Genomic DNA, 24,467 nt, shown 5'->3' with positions numbered 1-24,467 from the left:
ACAGAAGAGAGGCTCATCAGTCTAATGTTTAATATACCATGACAGATGGAGGGGGGGGGGAGGGAAAAAAAGATTGCAGCTGAACTCCCTCTCTCTGTACCCATTTATCCTTTGTATAACATTGGCTTCATCGGGAAATAGGAGATTTTCTGACTGTCATAAAAAGCAGTGAGCATGACTCTGCTGGAAAGTTGGCACACAATTGCTCAATTTGTCTAGTGATTTTCTTCATATAAGTTGGCATGGACTGGCGACAAGATCAGCAACTGCAGTCAGCAAGCATGACTTACTCAATGACTAGAAGTCTTGTGATGAGACATCAACTTTACTCATCTGAAACATCTTACAGTATATTTGTCACTAATAGATTAATGGAATAAAGAAAACTGTAGGTTGTTATAAACTAAAACAATCATCTGATTACTTGCCCATGTATGTGGTACCACTGAAACCATTGAAAAATAGACTTCCACAAGGCGTGGACCACAGTGCCATGGCGGTCACTGCTGCTGCCTCAAGGCTCCTGGTAATGAGGTTTAGAGCTGTGATTATGTAGACGGTGCCCATTCTTCACCTTGCTGGCCTGTTTTCTCTGTGTGCTCTGGTTCCCCTGCACATTACTCCACCTGGTAACTAACCTGGCCTTATACAAGTAAGTGTTAATATACAGTAGTCATTATTGTGCCTAATATAGTACTGGCATTTTAGGGCAAACTGGCCTAATGGGAGGAATAAGGCAGTGAGAAAAACATTAAGACTTGTAATTTGTATGATTTGTAATGCTGCTTAGGCCAGACATACTACTGTATATGAGGACCCAGTCAGAATCATAATCAGAATTCATGTTATTGGACATGTACGCTAATGTGTACTAGGAATTTGTCTCAGTAGTACTGGTGCAACATAGAAGGACAACACAGAATACAAAAGATAAATACAAGAAGATAAAATATAAGATATGATGCAGTATACAAGGGCAATACACATAAAAAAAGACAGTCAGATTTAAATGTCCAGGTAGTCTCGTGTGCAGGTATACATAGATACTGAGTACAGGATCAGACCTGATTAGTTAGAATCACTGCATGTGGGAAATAAAACAACCTGCGACTTAAATGGTTTATCTTTCACTGTACAAAGACATTTGCCGTAGGGTGGTCTTTGGAACAGGTGATGCTCTGGGCGAGTCAGATAAGCAATGATCTTTGCGGCTCTCTTCCTTACCCTGGACTCGTCTAGAACTTCAAAATGCGGCAAGTTACAGTCTATGATCCTTTCACAGGCTTTGATGATGTGCTGCAGATTGGCCTCAGCCTGAACAGAGGCAGCACCAAAGCAGACAGTTATAGATGAGGTCAGAATGGACTCGATGATGGCTGTGTAGAACTGGACCAGTATTGCATGAGGGAGATTGAATTTCCTCAGCTGACACAAAAAGAACATTCTCTGGTGGGCTTTCTTAATAATACATGTAATGTTATTGCCCTACTTAAGGTTTTGTGACAGCACAGTGCCCAGAAACTGAAATGATTCTGTCATCCCAAGTCTGTGGGGTCTTTCAAATTATAGCATACAGTGCTAACTAAGAACAGGGCTACACAAATGCTAATACAGATTAAGGTTTTAAATATTACTTAAATACATTACCTGGCCGGTGTACATACTCTGAAAGATTTTCAAACCCATGGGGATAAATGTCTTTTTGTTTATGTACAGATTATGCTTTTCATACATGCTATAACACGCCTAATAAGGAATATGATTACAGACAGTACTTAATGTAGTAGCAAAAAGCATGCATGCTGGGAACAGATCAACTTACAGTATATAGCAGATGACCCCTATGCTCCACATATCTGTCGCATATCCAATTGGCTCATAGTTTATAACTTCTGGAGCTACAAACTCTGGAGTTCCAAAAAGAACTTTAAGATCTGATGCACTCTCTGTAAGGTTAAAAAAAAGAAAAAGAAAAGAGTTTGAAAAACTAGCCACATTCTTGATGGTGGTTCATGGACAAGACAAAATGGCATACAATACAAAGTATGGTGAGCATACAGCCAGCCCACAAATAATCCTTAAAATCCCTGTAGTCTGATTGAATGACACAGCAGGAGATCACTTCCACTTGTTTGGTTTGATTTAATCAGACATCTAGATTGTCGAGACATATCTGGGGTTAAAGCTTTTCAAAAAGAGTGAATGGTGCACCACAGCATTAAATTGTCATAAGGGAATGTAGAAGACCTGTGTCCATGTGCTCCCACCTAGCTGATTCCCCCCTCTAGTTTGGCATAACAGGGGATGCAAAAAAAGGTAAAACTGTTCTGCCAGTAATCAGGTCCTCGCTTTTCCAAGTATGAACAGACGAGCTGCCCCTTGAACTAATAACTAAGATTTGAATATTTCACATTAGAAATATACATTTCTTTAGGTTAAAATATGGGATAAATGTCAGAGTCACTTAAGCCACAGGCAAGTAGCAAAAAAAAACATGACAATACTGTTTCACTATAACTTCTTAAAATTTTCATGTATTCTTCAGACCACAGATTATCAATCAAAAAAAAAAAACAAAAAAACAACAACATTTTGGCCGGTTATATTTTAATGTAAACTTTACACAATATAGTAAAGAATAAAGCCATAAAATGTTGCTTTTTACATGCAAACAAAATTAAAAATATGTTTTCTAAAAAGAGGAACGAGTTTTGCTACTTTAGCCTTTGATTTGATAACTCGACAGTCAGCAAAATAATTTTCTGCAGCCTTCAGTTAGAGGAGAAAATGGTATTTTACAAATATATAAAGGGAAAGAAAACACCTTAGTTGATACCTAATCTTCTGGCAAGTCCAAAATCAATTAGTTTGATTTTTGATCCTGTCTTGTTAACACACATGATATTCTCTGGCTTGAGGTCCAGATGAACAATACCCTGCTGATGGATAAACTGGACGCCATCGACAATCTGCAGCATGTACTTAATGACCTCTCTTTCTGTCAACTCAAAGTCTTCATCAATGATCCTTTCAAAGAGTTCACCACCGGATATTCTGTAAAAATAGTGGTGCACATGTTAGAATAACGGGTAAAACTTTACAGCAAATCCTCCACATTTATTTACTACCCTGGGAAAAGCAGACAGCCACAGGAGGGAGGGAAGGAGGTAGGCACTATATACTAGACAGACAGACAGACACATACAGTGTGAATTATGAAAAGAACTTGTAGTGTATAATGACTGTTCAAGCAACTATCATTTTAGTCAATATTTTTTTCACAATGAGCATTGTTTTAAAATTATTTATAAAACAATAAATGAACAATGCACTGAATATTCATAAGAGAGACTGGGAAATACTGTAAAACCACATATAACACTAAATCCAGCAACAATTAAGATACACACAGTGTAAAATAATAATGTAATTTAAAAATTAAAGATACATGACAAAATGTTTATAGGTTGATTTGCTTTAACAGTTTTACCAAACAGATTATGTGTTATGTACTGCACTTCTACGAGCTAATCATTCATGAGTTTATCCAAGCGCGTTTTGTAGAAGATTCAAAATATAGACCACAGGGTATATGTACAGCCAAATAAAACACAAGAGAGAAAAGGTTAATGTTTTAAGCGTGATGTGGATACAACAACAGATGAAACATCTTTAACAGTCCTAGTCAAAAAGTTCCAGAAGCCATAAAGTTAAGCTGCATTACAAAACTCTGGAATAGTGAGAAGGCTGGCCTCTGATGATGCCAAATGTCTAGCGGGTTTCAGTAAGCTAATTATCAGTGTCTGGTACCCTGCAAGATTTTGCATAAACGGCTTTGTAATTTGCTAGCAAAATTTTAAGATTCAATCAATTAAATTCTATTTAGAGAGTGATCACTTTAACAAAAAAAAAGATTTTTTTAACACTGTTACAAATACAGTACAAAATACAAAATCAAACAACAAAAGCATAAAGCTGTGCATGAAAGCACCACAAAATACTGTATGTACACAGACCTGCATCTATAAATTCTGTGCAGGTAGACAAGCCTTTTTTTTTTCTTTTCTAATATCATTTTTTCTAACTGTCTAAATGATAATGGAGAAGAGAATACAAATTTGTAGTCCTAGACTGCAGCTGTCAAAGATCAGCTGGCCGCTCAGTCCCACTATGGACACTATCCAAAGCATTAAAGTGTAGTGAGTAGTTCCAGAGGAATATAACAGGGTTCTGACTCAGTCCACTGTTGGCAATACACATCTACAGCACATATAGGTCTCATTTGAAGATCATGAATGTTAATTTGATTAAGACAGCTATGACACCACAGGACCCCAAAGAAAAAGAATGTAAAACATATCAAAACAGCTAATCATGAAAATTGTAAAAATGAAAATGTAACCTCGGCAACAGGTTTAACAGGAGTATACTACGTTATGAAAAACTAATCTTCAGTCTTGATTTAAAAGCTGAAACCCTAGGGGTTTGTCTAATAGTGGCAGGTTGATCATTGTAGTGTTTGGGGCCTTGAAGATTAAACCCTGGCTCCTGCAATAGTTCTAAAAAGCCTGGGAATTTTAAGACCCATCTTCATCTAGTGATTGCAGTGTTAGCTCTGAAATATAAACACCCACTGAACAGCAATTAAACTGTAGTCCAATTCCAAATGATCAAGTCTGAGGATAAATAAGAGGTAGGCTTGTGCCGGTTGTTAGTTAATTGAGTAACTGCTGTGACTGACCCTACAACAGGAAAAACAGATTGTGATGGCTGATGTGAGAGTCGTCTCAAAGTCAACTACAAAATGTTCAGATAAACACACATTATACTTAGTTAGCATTTTTGTTTTTTTAAGCAAGTGGGCTTGGCACTTATAAGGATTCCTGCCATGTACAAAAACTCTCCTCATACCAGAAGACTACAATTAGTAATTTGGTGAAAAAGGACAGAGCACGTTAAAGTGGCTACCTAAATAAACATGCATGTGAGATAAAAATCAGAGTGCTTAGAGGATAAAGGAAATATGGGGAGAAAATGCAAACCTTACTCATAGCTTTGAGTCATTTGGGTCAATTTGATTTTAAGGGTCAATGCAGGGACGATAAAATTTCAGATCTTGATTGTAACCAAGTGGCAGAATAATTACATCCATTATCCAACCCGCTATATCCCAACTACAGGGTCACGGGGGGTCTGCTGGAGCCAATCCCAGAATAATTCTAATATTTAATTTACTTAAATTAAGGAAAACTTGCAATGTGCATACACCTGTACGGCCTCTTCCTTAATCATGGGTGATTCTCCATAGTGCCTCTCTACCCTGATGCTGAGAAGGTGAATTAACCCAACAATCTTTTTGAAAAGCCATAGCACTGCTGTCTAACACATATCTCACATGTATTTTTCTCACAAAGGTTCCTCATTTCTATGCCTGACACTTTAAGACTAGTTACTGTATGTGATGTGGTTTTTGTTATTTTTCATGTACACTGCACTTGGTGCTGCAACTTTTACCACTGATCAAGAAGAAGCGGAAGGAAATTCATGTGAATAAAAATGTCTCCAAGCAACCACCATATGAATCTACATGAAAGACCTGGTACTTGCAAACAGTGGATCAAACCTCTTTGAACTATTTGATGTAGCTGTACTATATGATAAAAAAGACAATATTAAAAAATGTTTTGTGAAGGTGACCAAACCATTGGAGATCTGTAAACAAATCCTCCTCATGGCTTCTCAAGGAGACTCAAACAACCCAGAGACCTTGCCACTTCACCGGTACGGAATTGGGTACAGCTTCCAGTAAAGTTCTGAGCAAGCAAGCATGGTACTTCTTTCAACCATTTCAGTCTCCACATATTTCCCTATGTCAATTTCTTCCATAACTATCCAATGATAGTCACAGATGAGTGTAACAAAGTGACCCAAACATTATGCACTTTGCTGTCATTTAACAGACAAAACAGAACAAATGAGCAAAAAAGACGTAACATGACAGCTGTTTTTTTTTCCATTGAGGACCATCAGGTATAAAAACTGTAAAAGATCTAATTAGAACATTTAGATGCTGACACTCAAGAGCATATTTTCTTAAACTAGGGATTGCAATCCAAAATACTATACGTAAGATATACAGTGGGATGCAAAAGTTTGGGCAACCTTGTTAATAGTCATTATTTTCCTGTATAAATTGTTGGTTGTTACGATACAAAATGTCACTTAAATATATCATATAGGAGACACACACAGTGATATTTGAGAAGTGAAATTAAGTTTATTGGATTTACAGAAAGTGTGTAATAATTGTTCAAATAAAATCAGGCAGGTGCATAAATTTGGGCACCGTTGTCATTTTATTGATTCCAAAACTTTTAGAACTAATTATTGGAACTCAAATTGGCTTGGTAAGCTCAGTGACCCCTGACCTACATACACAGGTGAATCCTATAATGAGAAAGAGTATTTAAGGGGGTCAATTGTAAGTTTCCCTCCTCCTTTAATTTTCTCTGAAGAGTAGCAACATGGGGGTCACAAAACAACTCTCAAATGACCTGAAGACAAAGATTGTTCACCATCATGGTTTAGGGGAAGGATACAGAAAGCTGTCCCAGAGATTTAAGATGTTTGTTTCCACAGTTAGGAACATATTGAGGAAATGGAAGACCACATACTCAGTTCAAGTTAAGGCTCGAAGTGGCAGACCAAGAAAGATTTTGGATAGACAGAAGCAACGAATGGTGAGAACAGTCAGAGTCAACCCACAGACCAGCACCAAAGACCTACAACATCATCTTGCAGCAGATGGAGTCACTGTGCATCGCTCAACCATTCGCGACTTTACACAAGGAGATGCTGTATGCGAGAGTGATGCAGAGGAAGCCTTTTCTCCGCCCACAGCACAAACAGAGCCGCTTGAGGTATGCTCAAGCACATTTGGACAAGCCAGCTTCATTTTGGAATAAGGTGCTGTGGACTGATGAAACTAAAATTGAGTTATTTGGGCATAACAAGGGGCGTTATGCATGGAGGAAAAAGAACACAGCATTCCAAGAAAAACACCTGCTACCTACAGTAAAATATGGTGGTGGTTCCATCATGCTGTGGGGCTGTGTGGCCAGTGCAGGGACTGGGAATCTTGTCAAAGTTGAGGGACGCATGGATTCCACTCAGTATCAGCAGATTCTGGAGACCAATGTCCAGGAATCAGTGACAAAGCTGAAGCTGTGCCGGGGCTGGATCTTCCAACAAGACAACGACCCAAAACACTGCTCAAAATCCACTAAGGTATTCATGCAGAGGAACAAGTACAACGTTCTGAATGGCCATCTCAGTCCCCAGACCTGAATATAATTGAAAATCTGTGGTGTGAGTTAAAGAGAGCTGTCCATGCTTGGAAGCCATCAAACCTGAATGAACTGGAGATGTTTTGTAAAGAGGAATGGTCCAAAATACCTTCAACCACAATCCAGACTCTCATTGGAACCTACAGGAAGCGTTTAGAGGCTGTAATTTCTGCAAAAGGCGGATCTACTAAATATTGATTTCATTTCTTTTTTGTGGTGCCCAAATTTATGCACCTGCCTGATTTTGTTTGAACAATTATTACACACTTTCTGTAAATCCAATAAACTTCATTTCACTTCTCAAATATCACTGTGTGTGTCTCCTATATGATATATTTAAGTGACATTTTTTATCGTAACAACCAACGATTTATACAGGAAAATAATGACTATGAACAAGGTTGCCCAAACTTTTGCATCCCACTGTAAATGACAACACCAGCAAGTTACAGTGATCATACCATTTCACAAAGAAACAATGTTTTCCTAACTGAAATACCATGATAATAAACTAGTAAAGAGAGGCAAGAGTCATAGAAACAAGTATGTTACATTGTATGTATTATGTACACAAATAAATGTACAGTAAAATGAACAGGAAATGAAATGAAGTGAATAACTTAAATAATATTTAATTTGAAACTAAACACTCTGGGTCAAATAAAGTAAACAAGTTGCTTACACAAGCAGATCGGCACAGCGGTGGCTCAATGTCTCTGTGCCTCAGCCTTTACAGATCTAAGTAAGCTCTTCTAAATTTCCTGTAGTGTGCGAGTACTTATGTACACTTGCATGTGCATTCATGTATATCTAAATAAATGACGTTTCTCAAAAATTACTCATGCAAAAATTTTGCAAATCAACAGGCCTGGGGTCCTATGAATAAAAAGCGCAGACTGCAAAATTCCAGGTTAAATTAAGCAAATTCCATTTTAGTTAGCATTAAACATACATCAAACTATTTTTGAAGGATATGGTACTTGACCAAACTGGAGCGCGAAATAATAGGCCTGGAGTGTGTAAGACGACAAATATGATGCCATTTGTTTGAAAAAATTAGGTCAGTTTTTTTTTCTGAAGTTACCATTGTATGTAGGTTTCCACACACACACAGACATACACCATGTAAAATCAACTTTGACATCTTCAGCATCACAGAGTCAGAATTTGAGCACAGTAGCAATTTTTTCCCCATCACCAAACTTCAACTAACCAAACTTGCATTAAGTACTGTAAAATGAAAGATCAATAATAGTTACAATAAAAGTACAGTAATAGAAGGGTGCCATGCTCTCATAAGGGAATGCAATACTGTGAATGCTATTCGAAAATCATACACATGCCATTATGGTTAAAGAAAAAAAAATCATCAAAAAAAAACCAAAATGGCCTTCCTGCTGCCCTGTATTATTTTTAGCAATGGTTTTAAAATACATCTCAGACAGTTTCTTATGCCAATAAGCAAAGTTACAGGAGAAACATCAACATTATTATGTGAAGATATTAATCTTTTTCCATGGGACATGCCAGATGGGAAAGGGCTTTAAATAGGAAATGCTTAATTCCTTTGCACGCTCCCCCTCATTTTTTTAATCAGAAAGCAACCTTCTACATATGGCATCACAGAAAGGTTTTTCTGTCCCTTTTGAATAGATTTCATTATTGTATATATATATATATATATATATATATATATATATATATATATATATACACACAGTATGTATGTATGTATATATTAATTTTTTTTTGGTTTAAACTGGAGCAGTACTTTAAACTTGGCCTTCTTTACTCACCCTTGCTTATTCATGACATGTTGGAATAACAAAGCACTTGCAAATGTAAAAAAGCTAGAAAAATAGTGAATTTATCAGCTGTATCAAAATGTATTTTCATGTAAAAATATTTAAAAGAAAGCATGAAAAGAACCCGTTTTATGACACAAGTAAGTCTGAATGATAAATACTGTACACAAAACTCCAGCAAGTAGTAAGGCAATGTGACAGTCATGACCATTTTATGCAGGCTGATATATGGTGTACTGTTACCTCCTTAGTGTCCAGTTTAAGTCCACTTAGCATAAAAGTAGCATTTTTTTAATCTAAGCACATACATGGCAGGGTGCTTAATTTTAGAATCCAACATGATTAAATGGCAAACTATAACGTTTAATTTTTTTTTTACAGAAAAAAGTACAAGATATGTGAAATGCCAGTTACACCAGGTACACCATATTTGTTATGGTAAACTAAACCTTCAAATATGATAAACAACATTTAAAACCTTCTAGAAAAACAAATGTCTTTTTAACTTTACTACCAGCTTTTTTTGAAGTAATTAATGATGAGCTGTAGCCTGTCTGCAGTATTATTTTTCAGTTTCATACTTACATTTCCATAACCATGACTATGTCCGACTTGCCCTCAAATGCATCCACACATTGGACAAGTTTGGGGTGATGTAGGCAGTTCATTATACCAATTTCCTGTCTTACATTTTCTTTGTCTTTGGCTGAGAATGCCTTTATGAATTTCCCTGCCCAAGATTTTCCAGTTTTCTTCTCAACTAGTTTAAACACTTGTCCAAATTTGCCCCTACACAATCAAAACAACAGATAAACAAATATTATAGACTCTTGCACATGGTTACTTAATACTTAAACTGTCTTAAAACCTGTAAAGCTTATACATACGTGCCAAGTCTTTCTTCTATGTTATAAAATTCAGAGACTTTTTGAGATTTGTTAATTTCAACATCACGGTACAGTGGGTCACTTTCTTTATCTGAATCTGTAACAGAAATAATTCAGTGATTCTCAGTTGTGACCTGCATTTAGCCTCTTTAACGGCATTAAGGATGATAAACTTGATATTCTAATGTTCATGTTTCTTAACCAAAGTGCACAGTAGAATATCTCATAATTTCATTTGTTTCCTGTGAAATTAAAACAATACTGTATTGTACAGTATACATACATACCTTAAACATTTGGAACCTTAACAGTTCAGTACATAGCCATCTTTTATGTTTAGCATATCTTTAAAAGATAATGCTCCATTATTACTACGTGTTTAGAAGCCATGTTCTGCATTTGTAAGTGATTTCAAGTCATTTAGCATCCAAAACACTCAGACTTTGAAAGTTTAGGGTTTGGAGTCTGTTTAGGGTTTGGCAACCTAAAATTAATCTCCATATACTATTTTCATTAAAAAAAATATACAATCTTATCTGACTCCGAACAGCCATCAGCCAAAGTTGTACAGCAGAGAAAGAATGTGCTATAAAGATGATGGTACCAACTCCCTTTAGGACAGTGCTGTTTGACACTATGCTCCAGACCATCATCATTATTGGTGCTCATGTGAAAAAAATGTTTTGGTTCCTTATAATTGAAAGTACATACCATCATCAGATAATTCAGCTTCTTCTTTGTTTCCTAAAAGACCAAATAACAAAATAGAAATAACTGATAAAAATGTGTTTGGAGTACATCACATTTTCTAATTAACACTAGAATCCCTGAAGCTTACAATTTTTTTCCGTTGTCCCTGACCTCTTTAAATTTTCGTGAAGCTCGTAGCTCCTTATCACTGCCCTAATAGCCGTGTTTGTTTTGCAAATGTGTAGATTAGCAGAATGCAGCCTGACATACCTCCACCCCCATTGAGTCAGATGAAGGCATCACCCTGCTGCAATCCTCACAGCTGGCGATGCGTTTGTAAGAAATTATATAGATAATGATTTAGATCATGATTTGAAACACATACACTTCATGTATCTTCTGTTTCTACAAAGATCTATGTAAATACAGAATGACAGAGGAAATGCGAGGCAAGAAATACTGAACACACAGCTAAAACAGAAAACGTTTTCATGTTATAATAACACCAACATAATTTTGACATGAAGTGTAGGATATGTGAAGCCCAAATATCCAAAAAACACTTTCACAAAACGTGTAACTAAACCAGTATGCTTTTACTCAAGAATAAAACCGGAGAAAAAGAAATTGCTCGATTGACCTGTTGCTGAAGTGCAACTATCATTTGGTACAAAATAAAAGACGTCTGAATACGTGTGTGTTTGCACGTTTCATTTTCAACCAGTTGTCATAGTGGTAATGCTGCTCTGTCACAGATCTGCGCAAATGGCGAGGTGGATATGTTACCATTTAGCAATGGCAAGGTAATAAGTTCATACCATGCGTCTCCTCTGTATTTAGCGCTTTGAGTAGCTGTTATTAATATTATCATCATATAACAAAAACATGCATTTGATACGAGTCTGTAACATTCTGTGTAAATTTATGGTACTTGTAAAAGATGTTACTTTTCCTTTTTCACGGGCATTCATATCAACATGTCATTTGAATGATTTTTTTATTCAGTTTTATTCTTTGATTCTTGAATAGAAAAACTGTTCAAATGACATGTTGATGTGAATGTCTGTGTGAGGAAAAGTAACATCCACTAAAGACACTGTGGTGTCTGTTTGCTCAACAAGCCACCAAGAACAAATGATTGAGCTGTGTTTGCATGTCCGCTTTTATCCCTTTAGCGCTAACTTTTACAAGTACCATACATTTACACCGGTTGTTACAGACTCAAATCAAATGCATGTTTTTATTATATACTGTAACAGTAGCAATAACAGCAGCTCACTACTCAAGAATGTAAATGCGAAGTAGTCCCAGGCTCAAACTTGCAACCTCTTGATTATGAAGCAGTAGTCCTTACCATTGCACCAGCCAAGCAGATGTGTCTACTTTGTATCAATGACAGTTGGCTTCAGTTTTTAACATGCTGCCAGTAACATGTAAATCGTACAATTTTTTTTTTCTTTGGTTATATTTTTGAATAAAAGTGCACTTTTTTTGTTACACCTTTTGTGAAAATATTTACTTGACATTTGGACTTCATACATTACACACTTCACATAATTTTTCAATTATTACTATAACATGAAAAAAGTTTCTGTTTTCGATGTGTTCAACATTTCTTGAATCGCATTTCTGGTCATCCTACATTTATACAGACCGTTGTATTCCAAATGAGGATATATTATTTACCCTATACAATTCCAGACACCCTGCTCCCAGTTCAGATAATTTTGCATCTGACTTGACTTCAGCTACCTCAGTGGGGGATGGGATAGCAGATTGCTTGCGCTAACTTGACACATTTGCAAAACAAAGATGCTGCTAATGTGGTGTGAGGGAATTTAAGGTGCTCCGGCATTACAAAAATTTTCGTAGGCTTCAGGGATTCTAGTGTTAACTCTGTAACTACAACATAGTTATTCTTAAATATGTCATTTTTATTTCCGTCAAATATGTCGTTGAAGTATAAAAACAGCAAGCTGAATAATAATGGTTCTATATTTGATAAATAATTGAATGCACATAATGTATAAATTTGAAAGCAACATTTCCTAAATTAGGGAAAACGAATGAACTTAATTAACAACAGCAATACACCTTATCTAACACATTCAAAATCCTTTGAATCTAAATATTTTACAGTAATATTGAGGTTCATTACATATATAGGAATAATACAAGTACATATGGCACCAAATAGTAGAACATACGATTTATTCAAATCTCAAAACGATTTAGAAAGGATACAGGCATTCCAAGAAAAAAAAATCATATAAGGCATTTGGGACATTTTTATTCTGTAGCATTCATTCTACTATACCATATATTTTCTTTTTTAAACAATTATTTTTTATTATATTCTTAAAATTTTGTTAACTGTTTTCACTGTTTAACACAGAGAAGTTGAAGCTGCTACTAGGGTTACTATACTTAGAATAACTTTGTGTTCTCTCCTTTCTATGAAATTATCTGGTACCGAGTTGCTAATTCTAGTGACTATAGTAGTCCATCCCCATATTATTTAATTTCAAAGTATCACTGCTTTTAACCTCCTTAGCGTCGACCGTGCTAAAAGTGTTAGTCCCGACTGTCACTTGGGCAACTATACAGAGCCATCTGGTGTAATCATCAGAACTGAGAATCACTCAGGCTGTGCTGCCAGTGCCGCTGTACTTTTGAGAAATTATGTTTGTATGCAGGTTTTCACTAATTATGAAATATCTGCACTTTATCAGCAATGAAGACTTTGATGAAGATAACCACCCAGCACCCAAACTGAAGAAAATTTATGAGATATACCAGGCCACTGTAGCAAAATTTTGGGGTGTTTACATTCCGGGCCGCGATGTCAGCATTGATGAAAGTTTCATGGCTTATAATGGCTTTATGAATCTAAAATGGGATACATTTGGAATTCGGGTCTATACACAGGGAAAGGTACATTGTTTGGTCCAAAATACAATCAGTATGGCGTTGCTACATCTTTGGTGCGGACTTTGATAGATACTCTGCTGGATCAAGGCTACTGTGTAACCATGAACAATTTTTATGCTTCTCTAGAGCTATTTGACACATTGCTGCAAAGAAAGACTGCCGCATATGGAACAGTGCATCTCAACCATTGTGGCATGCCTGAAGACTTTGGCAGAGCTAAATTACAGCAAGGTGCACTGTACATAATGCAGCTACAGCCACTGTACAGGCAAAATGCAACAAGCAGATTACGTAGCCTTGTGCTGTGGTCGATTACAATAGCACAATGGGCAGCATAGATCGTGCAGATCAAGAATTGACCTTCTATCCCATTATGCAGAGGCAACAAAAGAAATACTACAAAAAGATATTGTCATCTGGTGGAACAGTGCATTTGGAATGCATTCGTCTTATACAAACAAAAAGTTGGCGAATCCGTATCTCGTGCAAACTTTACATGCCAGCTTGTAGAACAAATCACTGGCTTACATCTAATGTCCACATTACCACTAAAGAGATACATTCAACTCAGCATATCGTGGATCAATCCAGAACTTACTGACTTACTGTTAGTAATTTTATTGATTATATACATCCAACAGAAAAAAACCAGAATCAAACTCTTGTGCAGTTTGCTGTTCAAAAACTGATAAATCTGGAATGAAAATCTGAAAAGAAACACACTATTGTTGGCCTAACTGTGACGTTGGATTGTGTCTTTCACTGTGCTTTAAGATTTACCACACAAAGGACTCATGTTGATATTATATATGGTTTTGGTATCATTATTAGTTTTGTTATTATTGTTCATTTCATATTATTTTTATTTATCACTACTATTTTTATTTCTATCATTATATATACTTTGGAAATTTAATTTTTCATGCCAAAAACAAAAATGCAATACTAAAGATTTTGTGTACATATTTCTAAGTCAAATTTACAGAAACACTTTTTCCTTGTCTCTCCCAGATCTACCATAACTGAAACAGCACCAGTATATTCTAATGAGGTACTCACCTACTTGAGTTTCTCCTACTTTCACCAAATCAGATTCTTGGCTTGGCTCACTCACACCATATATATTCTGAGCTCGGACTCGAAACCTGTAATCTCTGTCTGGAAGGAGATTCTGAATATTGTAAGATGTGCTACGGCAAGTGGTCAAGTCCTTCCACTGCTTTTCCACAGAATTCCAAATCTCAACTGTGTAGGACTGTACAGCGCTTCCTCCATCATAGGTAGGTCCATACCATGATAAGGTTAACGTGTCACTCCGTACATCTGATGCACATGGAACTCCAGCTGGTGGCTCTGGCTTATCTATCCAAAAACCACAAAAAAAAGTATTAGTTAAAGTTTAAATAAAAAAAAAAAAAATCTGTTATCACATTAACAACATTAAAAGCATAACTCTGTGAAAGGATGATTCCGGTAAGATTTTAATTTCAATAAGGCACTTCATTCTGAGTCCACACAGCAATGATTACTGTTCTTTTATCCCAACAATGTTTTGAAAAATATAATAGAACTGTTCATTTGAAGTTGTGCACATGAACCCAGAAAATAAGGAAGAGTGCAACTTGGAATTTTAAATAACTTAAAAACAATACCGAAGAACAGAGTCTGCTATTTAATGCAGACAAGTCCATCAAATATAATATTCTGATTATTCTGATAATTCTCCCTTTATTCTGGGGAAGGTTGAACTTGATTCATTGGTGATTATCATGGAGTCATTTGCAGCTGAACGTGATACAGCTGGGATGAGAATTAGCAACTCCATATCTTCTGGTCCTCCTTCAGAAAACAGTGGCTTTGCCTCTTTAGGTGAACTGGTAGCAGTTACCCCAAGTGAAGGAGTTCAAATCCATCTCAGTCTTATTCACAGGTGAGGCTAAAGGTAACCATGAGACTGACAAAGAAATTGGTACAGCCGCAGTGTTTTTTCAAGCATTGTTATCAGATTGTGCCGGTGAAGCAACAGCCAAATCCTCAGATTAAGCTTTTAGTCTACTGATCAGTGCTAACTGAAAGAATGGCATTGCTAGTATAAGCAGATCAAACAAGACTACTGTGTAGAGTTGCTTGACTCTAACAAGTATAACAACATGGGGGAATTCTGGAAAAGAAAAGCTTTTTCTCTAAATTGAGATGAGCCACCTTGGCACCTCCTACAGACAGTATATCAGACATAGACACAAGTCTACAGATGCCTGTGAATTCTCCAAAACTTTCTGGATATTGTTAGAGATAGGGTGGCCTGGTCTGTACAACTTGGGGTTTAGCCACGTTGACCCTCAATAATAATTAATAATAAATACATTTATATTAGTTGCTTTCTAATGTCCAAAGCTCTTCAAAGATATTCAAAGGGGTACAACAAGAATAAAAACACAGACAATAAATAAATAAATAACAGTACACATAAACCAAACATTTAAACACCAAATACAATATAAATACATGAAACACAAAGTTCTGAATTAGACTAAGGGAGACATTTAACTGAAATAAAAGAAAAACATTCTAGAAGACCATGAACAAACAGCATAATTTGTGATGCTACATATTGCCATGAGAGAGAGGGTGAACTCAACATAAGGGGCAGAATGTCAGTGGAAGACACCCGTTTTAAGTTGCCCCATAAGGGAATGAATTGAGTTGGCCAATCTAATTATTTGAGAGAAGCCACTCCAAAGTCTGGGTTGCAATAGGGCAGAAGTAGTGTTTTTTTTTTTAATTTTTAACAGGCTACAATTAAATGTATTGCAATTATTTCAAGACTGAATAATTTCTGCCATATTAAAATAAGGGTAAGACATGTATAAGGCAGTAAAAGTAGATTAACAGAGAGAACAGAACATAGGCAGATAGAGACAGCAGACCAAAACATGTTAAGAAATACGCCAGGGACATTTAAGTGACACAAGTGACAAACAGGATCAGCTGCCAAATACATAGCATAGAGTTTCTATAAAGTATTGGCACTGTACAAATTTAAACTGAACATGCTAATAATTTGCTTTTGTGGGACGCAGAAATGTTACAGTATAACTTTCTGTAAGATTGGGTGGTGAGAGAGAAGACGGAGCCCATATTGAAAATAATGGTAGACGTCTGGCAGACAAAATTACAAATAAGGACACCACTGGCTTTAATTTTAGAGATATAAATATGAACATTATAGGGGGGGGGGGGGGAGAAGTGAAGAGGAGAGTGGGCCACTATTTGCTTTAAGGACTGGAGACTGACATACAAGAAAAGTGGATGGACTGAGATCATGGACCTCAGTAACTGGAACATTTAGAGTTCAGAGTTATTATTAATGTATCAGATGTCTTAATAATTTTACCTGCCCAGGATGAAAGAGAGATTGGTTTGCCACCAGTACAAACAGCAGGATTGGGGTATGCTAGTGATAAACGAGTAAAGAGCCTACATGTTCCTTTGCTTTTAGGCATATTTGGAGAGCATATTAAATAAAGGGACATAAATTAGAGACATGTGATTTTAATTTCAAGGAAATAAAGCGAAGAACAAGGAGGGGTATGGTGGAGAGAACATGTTGATGTTAATGATAAACCAGAAGGTTAAGATGATAGTAGGTTTATTCAGCTCAATAACCATGAAAGGGTAAATGTCCGGTAATATAATTTCAAATTAGGCAGGGGCAATTGCCCTGGATTAACAAAATTCAAATGTATTTATGTCTTATTTGGTAATTGGCAATTGGGAAAGAAATTACAGTTAAAGAAAAGAATCATATTCTATAAGGGGTCAAAGTTTTTTGTGGGAAGTAACATCTGCACTATGCTGCCACCTCACTCCTCTGAAGATCAAATATGATAAAGAATCGCTAAACATGTTGGGATTTTTTCTATAGGAATATAAAAACACTTAAACTATTACTAGTAAAACTTAAGCAAAGAGTAAATGTTAAACAGATTAAACAGTGATCTTTCATTAGTACTTCTTTAAAAGTGATGGAGTCATCTCCAGCAATCTGGAGATGTGGATCAATAATCGAGAACACTCTTGGCTTTAAAGAGGATTAGTTCAGGTAGTTTAAAACCATATTCTTCACATTTGCTCTGGCGCCCCATAAACCAATACTGTAAGCATTTAATGCTTTAATTAAAGTTGAAAGTATGCCTCGACTTTAACCTAATAAAAATACCAATCCTGTATGATACCAGGATCAGTGGATTTGCCATTGAGTTAATGAAGTGTTACATCATCTTGTGACTAAAAGGGTGGACAATTTGTTTGGTATACAGAGCACAAGACCTCTTAAGCCAATGTTGCATTACGTGGATTTTACTTGTGAGGTATATTAGATTTGCTGACCACAACTGCTGGCCACTGGATAATGTCAATTTCAGTGATTGAAAAATTGCCGAGTATGTCACATTTAGTGATTCAGTGTCGACCTTCTGGCACATGGGCATATTTGGAGAGCAAATTAAACAAAGGGACTTAAATTAGCTGGGCTCACTTCTTTTTCTGACAGCCAACAGAGTGGTCCCTGACAAAGCCAGCTCTATATAAAGGATTAACAGCTACTACAACTTCAGCCACAATTTCTGTCCTTTTTTCATCAGACAGATGAGCTTCACTTCTGTTAGTGAGGTCCAAAACACCCTCATTCCTTATTCCTCTTTACTGCATTATATGCATTATACTTCTGGATGAGCAACTGCCTCTGACTCGGGAAGATTATGTAAATGAAGGCTATGACTGAAAATCGCTGGAAAAGTCAAGTAATATGACGTAGTCTTTACCAGACTCACAAATGCTTCTGCTAAGGCAACCTCTGCAAAACAGTTGCAATGCCTTAATGTAGTCCCACAGTTTCCACCTTCATGCAGGGGGGTTATAACTTTGGGAAAATTAATTTTCATTTAAAGAAATTATGGGAAACACGGCTCCAGACATTTCCGGACTTCTCGGCTCTTCTGAAAAGCAAATATTTCACTAAAGCTCAATCATATTTTGGCTTGACCTTTTTGATTATGCACATGAGGTGGGCTCATCTTACTAAGCTTCCACGTTGTAAGCTTTGCTTGAAAACAACTACCCAGAATGCCTGACTGAGACTCTAACAAGGCTGCCATTGATGTTTATTGCACCCTGGCTTCAAGTTTGCCGTGTTGGCACAAATTATTTTTCATCAACCTTTCACATCCAGGTTTTGAGTCTGAAATACAGTGTGAGATTAGAAGCATAAAAGAATTTTGAGAACAACAAAACTATCTATAGTGAGGATCAATAAAGTTAAATAAAGAAAAAGCCATTGTTATTCCCATGCTGGAACAAAGAAAGTTGATTACAGACAACATTTTGGCTGTGTAGCTTTCATTTTCATATTTTTTCTCAGAATAGCAGTAACTATAACCTATTTTTACTCACTGAGATTTGCAGTTCTTTTCTGAAGATTCTTAACAGTGTTTCTACAAAAGATGGCTTTACCAAGAAAAGAGTGATACATATAAAAAAAAGTTACTTTTTTAATAAAAACACCTGAAAATAAAAATATAAAACACTATTTCAGAAATAAAGGGCTATAGGGACAAATGAAATGAACACTTACTGCTATCTAAAATGTATTTATTCCCTTCACTGTATGTCTAAGACAAACAAACAGCTTCAGCAAAGTAACAACATGTAATTCTACTTCTCTGGCTGTTTAGTTATCATAGGCATTTAATATTGCTTGAGCCAAGCTGGACTCAATCCATTCCGACAGCAATGGCAGCATCTTTCACTGTAAATTAATCACTGAAAGAAAATGAAACCATAAAAGGCCATTAGTGGACTCTGCAACAAAGAGCTGTTCAAATCTTAAAGGTTCTTTTTTTAACTCTTACATGGACTGTTTATTTCAGATTTGATGAAATGTGGCATATGATAAAAAAAAGAAAAATCAAAATGACTGAGTTCTAGTAAAGTAAACTTTTTAAAAATATTGATTACATTATTATTTTTTCTATTAATCTGTTTCAAGTTAGGTGTGCTAACACTAAAGGCAGAGCTTCTGCTCCATTGTATTATGTTTCTTTAAAATGAAGAATGCATGTCTGGTCTTTTTAATTTCATTTAAGGCAACACAGCATAAATGGTGCATGTTCACCATAAAGAGAAATCAAACAGTACACTCTGTAAGCAGACATCTCCAACTTTGGAACAAAAACTAAAATGTCAGCACGTACAGAATGTCTGGCCTTACTGGGGCCTTCAGAATTTCCTGCTAGTTTTACACATGCCAGAAATAATCATGTTATTACCGATTGTCCTCTCCTGCTAAATGGGCAAGAAATGTAATATTTACTGCTGTATGCTTACATTGAAGTCCCTTTTTGCCTGCCTCATGCTTGCCATTAATGGGAGAGAGGAAATGATTCAGAGCATACATAGACTTTGAAAAAATTACAAAACTTAAAATAAGCAATCTTTTTTGTGGATTGGAATGTGCTGCTTCCAAGAATAGCTGCAGGAGAGGAGCATCCCTTGTGGTGCCTTCTCTCTGGAATTCAAAGTTGATGATGCATCACTTATCTAATCAGTCACATATTAACTAAACACTGAATTACCAAATTTAGTAGTTTTTTCAGTTTTAAGTAGTAAGGTGTTGTACCGTGTTAGCCAATATGGATGCAATAAGAAGCCAAGCAAACTGACACTTTTATTGGCTAACTGAACCGATTACAATATGCAAGGTTTTACAACCTGCCTGAAGAAGGAGCCTTAGTTGCCTCCTTGCATATTTTAATCAGTTCAATTAGCCAATAAAAGGTTTAATTTTGCTTGAATTCTCATTGCTGCTTTAAGTAGAACTACTAACTTATATGATCTTGCTTTTAATTAATCCTAAGTGCCTTTTAACAATGACCATGACGCATCCCTATGCTGACTGAAAATGTCTATATTGTTTAAATAACTATAGTTTCTAATTACTTTGTAAAGCCCTTTGGCAATGTTCTAACGAAGCAGTATGTAAAAAATGAAAAAGATATTGAAGCCTCATTTTCATGATATTTTCTGAAATAAATCTCTCCATCCATCATCATATGTGCTTTATCCACTTCAAGGATGCAGGCACCAAAGACCATAACATTAGCTTTGAGCCGAGGCAGGTGTCAACCTTAGAAAGGGCCACAGTCAAACTTGAGCCACTCTTACAAATATAGCCACAATTGCTAACTTACAAATTTGCAAGTTTAGGCTCTCAATTAACCAAAAATACTGGAATGTGAAAAGAAAATAGGAGGACCCTGAGAAAATTCCACAGACAGACATTGATAAAATGTGCAAAGTCCACACAGAGTGTAAACAGCAGCATTAAACACTGCATCAACACACAGCCTACTTCTGAAACAAACTTACAATTTAGTCCGTGCTAGCATAGGATGCATAAGATGATTACAAACTTAATTATCAACTGTAATGTAACTGATGAATGAGGGAGTATTAAATACGTTTTCTTTTAAATTTAAGTTTAATAATTATCGTGCAACATAACAGTCATCAATATCCACGAATAACAAGGCTCTAATAAACAAACTGTTATCAGAACTGAGATTCAAGCCCATAATACCCCACGAATCATTTACAACTTTGTCACTATAAAATCTATTCTGAGTGGAAAATAACTGGGCACAGGGAGATGCACAACTGAATTGTACAGTATATGGGTGTCAAAACTAGACCATAGGATAGGCAGTCTGGTGTAATGGTTAAGGCTTTGGACTTCAAACCCTGATGTTGTGGGTTCAGATCCTACTACTGACACCACAGTAAGACTCTGAGCAAGTCACATGACCTGCCTGTGCTCCAATTGGAAAACCAAAAGAAATGTAACCAATTGCACCATAAATGTTGTAAGTTGTCTTGGATAAAGGCATCAGCCAAATAAGTAAATGTAAAACAACCAGCACTGATGCAATTGGTGTTTCAAGAAGATCCAGGATATCTTGTGAAGCTTCTGCAGTTTTTTGTTATTAATAAATGATTAAATATTCTTTGAGACATTTTACTCATAAACAGCAATGCTAAGTTTCAAGAAGAAGCACAATAATCATTACCGCCATAATAAAACTGCAATAAAGTATCAGCAGAAGGCAAACTCTTTCAACTTTGTAATAAAGTTAGGTTGCCTCCTGATTTCCTTCAGTGAGAAAAAAAATATATACCATCTATATACCATCTTTTCATTTTGCATTAGTTTACAGAGAGAAGAGTTGTAAATAATTCTAATTACTATTTGTTTTACAATTTTGGTTGGCTGTGTTGAAAATGTGAAGTAAAGGGAAAACTTATCAACTCTAATAAACTAATTCAGTTTATTGGTTGTTTAAATAAATAAATCTTTAAAGTCTAAAAAGAAATAGCCGGCCTGTACAAAATAATCTAACATTCTGTCTGGAATAACTTAAATAAATGATTTTTAGAAAAAAAAAAAAAAAGTTTTCAGAAAAAAAAAATTAACCGTTGCTTGTTTAAAAATTGTAGCAACACAGAAAAGACAAATGCTGATACAAAAGTCACTCCTGGTGTAATTATAGCACACAAAGAATGTACGTTTTAAGAAAAGTATGAATACTAAAATCTGCCTGCATATACAGTCATATGAAAAAGTTTGGGAACCCCTCTCAGCCTGCATAATAATTTACTCTACGTTCAACAAAAAAAGATAACAGTGGTATGTCTTTCATTTCCTAGGAACATCTGAGTACTGGGGTGTTTTCCGAACAAAGATTTTTAGTAAAGCAGTATTTAGTTGTATGAAATCAAATCAAATGTGAAAAACTGGCTGTGCAAAAATGTGGGTCCCCTTGCAATTTTGCTGATTTGAATGCATGTAATTTCACAATACTGATTACTTGCAACACCAAATTGGTTGGATTAGCTCGTTAAGCCATGAACTTCATAGACAGGTGTGTCCAATCATAAGAAAAGGTATTTAAGGTGGTCAATTGCAAGTTGTGCTTCCCTTTGACTCTCCTGTCAAGAGTGACAGCATGAGATCCTCACAGCAACTCTCAAAAGATCTGAAAACAAAGATTGTTGAGTATCATAGTTTAGGGGAAGGCTACAAAAAGCTCTTTCAGAGGTTTAAACTGTCAGTTTCAATTGTAAGGAATGTAATCAGGAAATGGAAGGCCACTGGCACAGTTCCTGTCAAACCCAGGCCTGGCAGGCCCAGAAAAGATACAGGAGCGGCATATACACAGGATCATGAGAATGGATATAGACAACCCACAGATCACCTCCAAAGACCTGCAAGAACATCTTGCTGCAGATGGTGCATCTGTACATTGTTCTACAATTGAGCGCAATTTGCACAAAGAACATCTGTATGGCAGGATGATGAGGAAGAAGCCCTTTCTGCACTCACGCCACAAACAGAGTCGCTTGTTGTGTGCAAATACTCCTTTAGACAAGCCAGATTAATTTTGGAACAAAGTGCTTTGGACTGATGAGACAAAAATGGAGTTATTTGGTCATAGCAAAAAGCACTTTGCATGGCAGAAGAACAACATCGCATCCAAGTAAAACACCTGCTACCTACTGTCAAATTTGGTGGAGGTTCCATCATGCTGTGGGGCTGTGTGGCTAGTTCAGGGACTGGGGCCCTTGTTAAAGTGGAGGGTCAGATTAATTCAACCCAATATCAACAAATTCTTCAGGATAATGTTCAAGCATCAGTCACAAAGTTGAAGTTACGCAGGGGTTGGATATTCCAACAAGACAATGACCCAAAACACAGTTCAAAATCTACAAAGGCATTCATGCAGAGGGAGAAGTACAATGTTCTGGAATGGCCGTCACAGTCACCTGACTTGAATATCATCCAAAATCTATGGGATGATTTGAAGCAGGCTGTCCATGCTCAACAGCCATCAAATGTAACTGAACTGGAGGGTTTTTGTATTGAAGAATGGTCAAAAATAGCTCCATCCAGAATCCAGACACTCAAAGGCTATAGGAGGCGTCTAGAGGCTGTTATATTTGCAAAAGGAGGCTCAACTAAGTATTGATGTAATATCTCTGTTGGGGTACACAAATTTATGAACCTGTCTAATTTTGTTATGATGCATATTGCATATTTTCTGTTAATCCAATAAACTTACTGTCACTGCTGAAATACTACTGTTTCCATAAGGCATGTCATATTAAAAGGAAGTTGCTACTTTGAAAGCTCAGCCAATGATAAACAAAAATCCAAAGAATTAAGAGGGATTCCCGGACTTTTTCATATGACTGTATTAACAAAAGGTTAAGCCAACACCATGAATCCGCTCCACTTACAACACAAGCCATTCATTTACATTTTTTTTTTTTTAAGATTGCTGAAATCTGTAACTGATCAAGTAAAGCTAAATAGCATATAACTGATTAACCGAATTATTAAAAAAAAATAATGCAGGGTTTATTACACAGAGCACACTAACTGTCTTGACTATTTTTCAGAAAAGAAAAAAAAAAAAGTGTTACAGGGTTTTAGGTTTAATATACAGCTTGGAAATTAAGCCAGCACATAATGCTTCTTCTAACTAGAGGCACCCTTTCCTCCCTCTTCTTCTGGCCCCTTAAACACAGCATTAAGAGCATACTGCATAAACTGTAGCAGAAGTATTAATACTCTTAATTTTCTTTAAATTTCGCTATGATAACACCCATAAAAATGTCTCCATGGTGATTTCTACAGTACCTATACAAATAACCACAGGTATCTCAGTATTAGAAACCAAAATACAAAAGGAAAA

At 36.2% G+C, this 24,467-nt stretch overlaps 1 protein-coding gene across 2 annotated transcripts in view; it reads right to left on the bottom strand.

Annotated features, from left to right (window-relative positions):
- mylka (myosin, light chain kinase a) overlaps window positions 1-24,467 on the bottom strand; it is a 272,709-nt gene that overhangs the window by 19,787 nt on the left and 228,455 nt on the right. For both annotated transcript variants that reach the window (XM_039757417.1, XM_039757418.1), the window contains 6 exons: window positions 14,719-15,021; window positions 10,750-10,782; window positions 10,039-10,135; window positions 9,737-9,940; window positions 2,837-3,054; window positions 1,823-1,946 (listed from right to left, as the gene is read on the bottom strand). In XM_039757417.1, coding sequence (XP_039613351.1) covers window positions 1,823-1,946; window positions 2,837-3,054; window positions 9,737-9,940; window positions 10,039-10,135; window positions 10,750-10,782; window positions 14,719-15,021 — 979 coding nt within the window. The remainder of the gene's footprint in view (window positions 1-1,822; window positions 1,947-2,836; window positions 3,055-9,736; window positions 9,941-10,038; window positions 10,136-10,749; window positions 10,783-14,718; window positions 15,022-24,467) is intronic.

The sequence above is a fragment of the Polypterus senegalus genome, chromosome 6 (assembly GCF_016835505.1).
Source record: "Polypterus senegalus isolate Bchr_013 chromosome 6, ASM1683550v1, whole genome shotgun sequence".
Classification (NCBI taxonomy): domain Eukaryota; kingdom Metazoa; phylum Chordata; class Cladistia; order Polypteriformes; family Polypteridae; genus Polypterus; species Polypterus senegalus.
The sequence above is the reverse complement of the archived record's forward strand: the minus strand, read 5'-3'. Positions and strand labels throughout refer to the sequence as shown.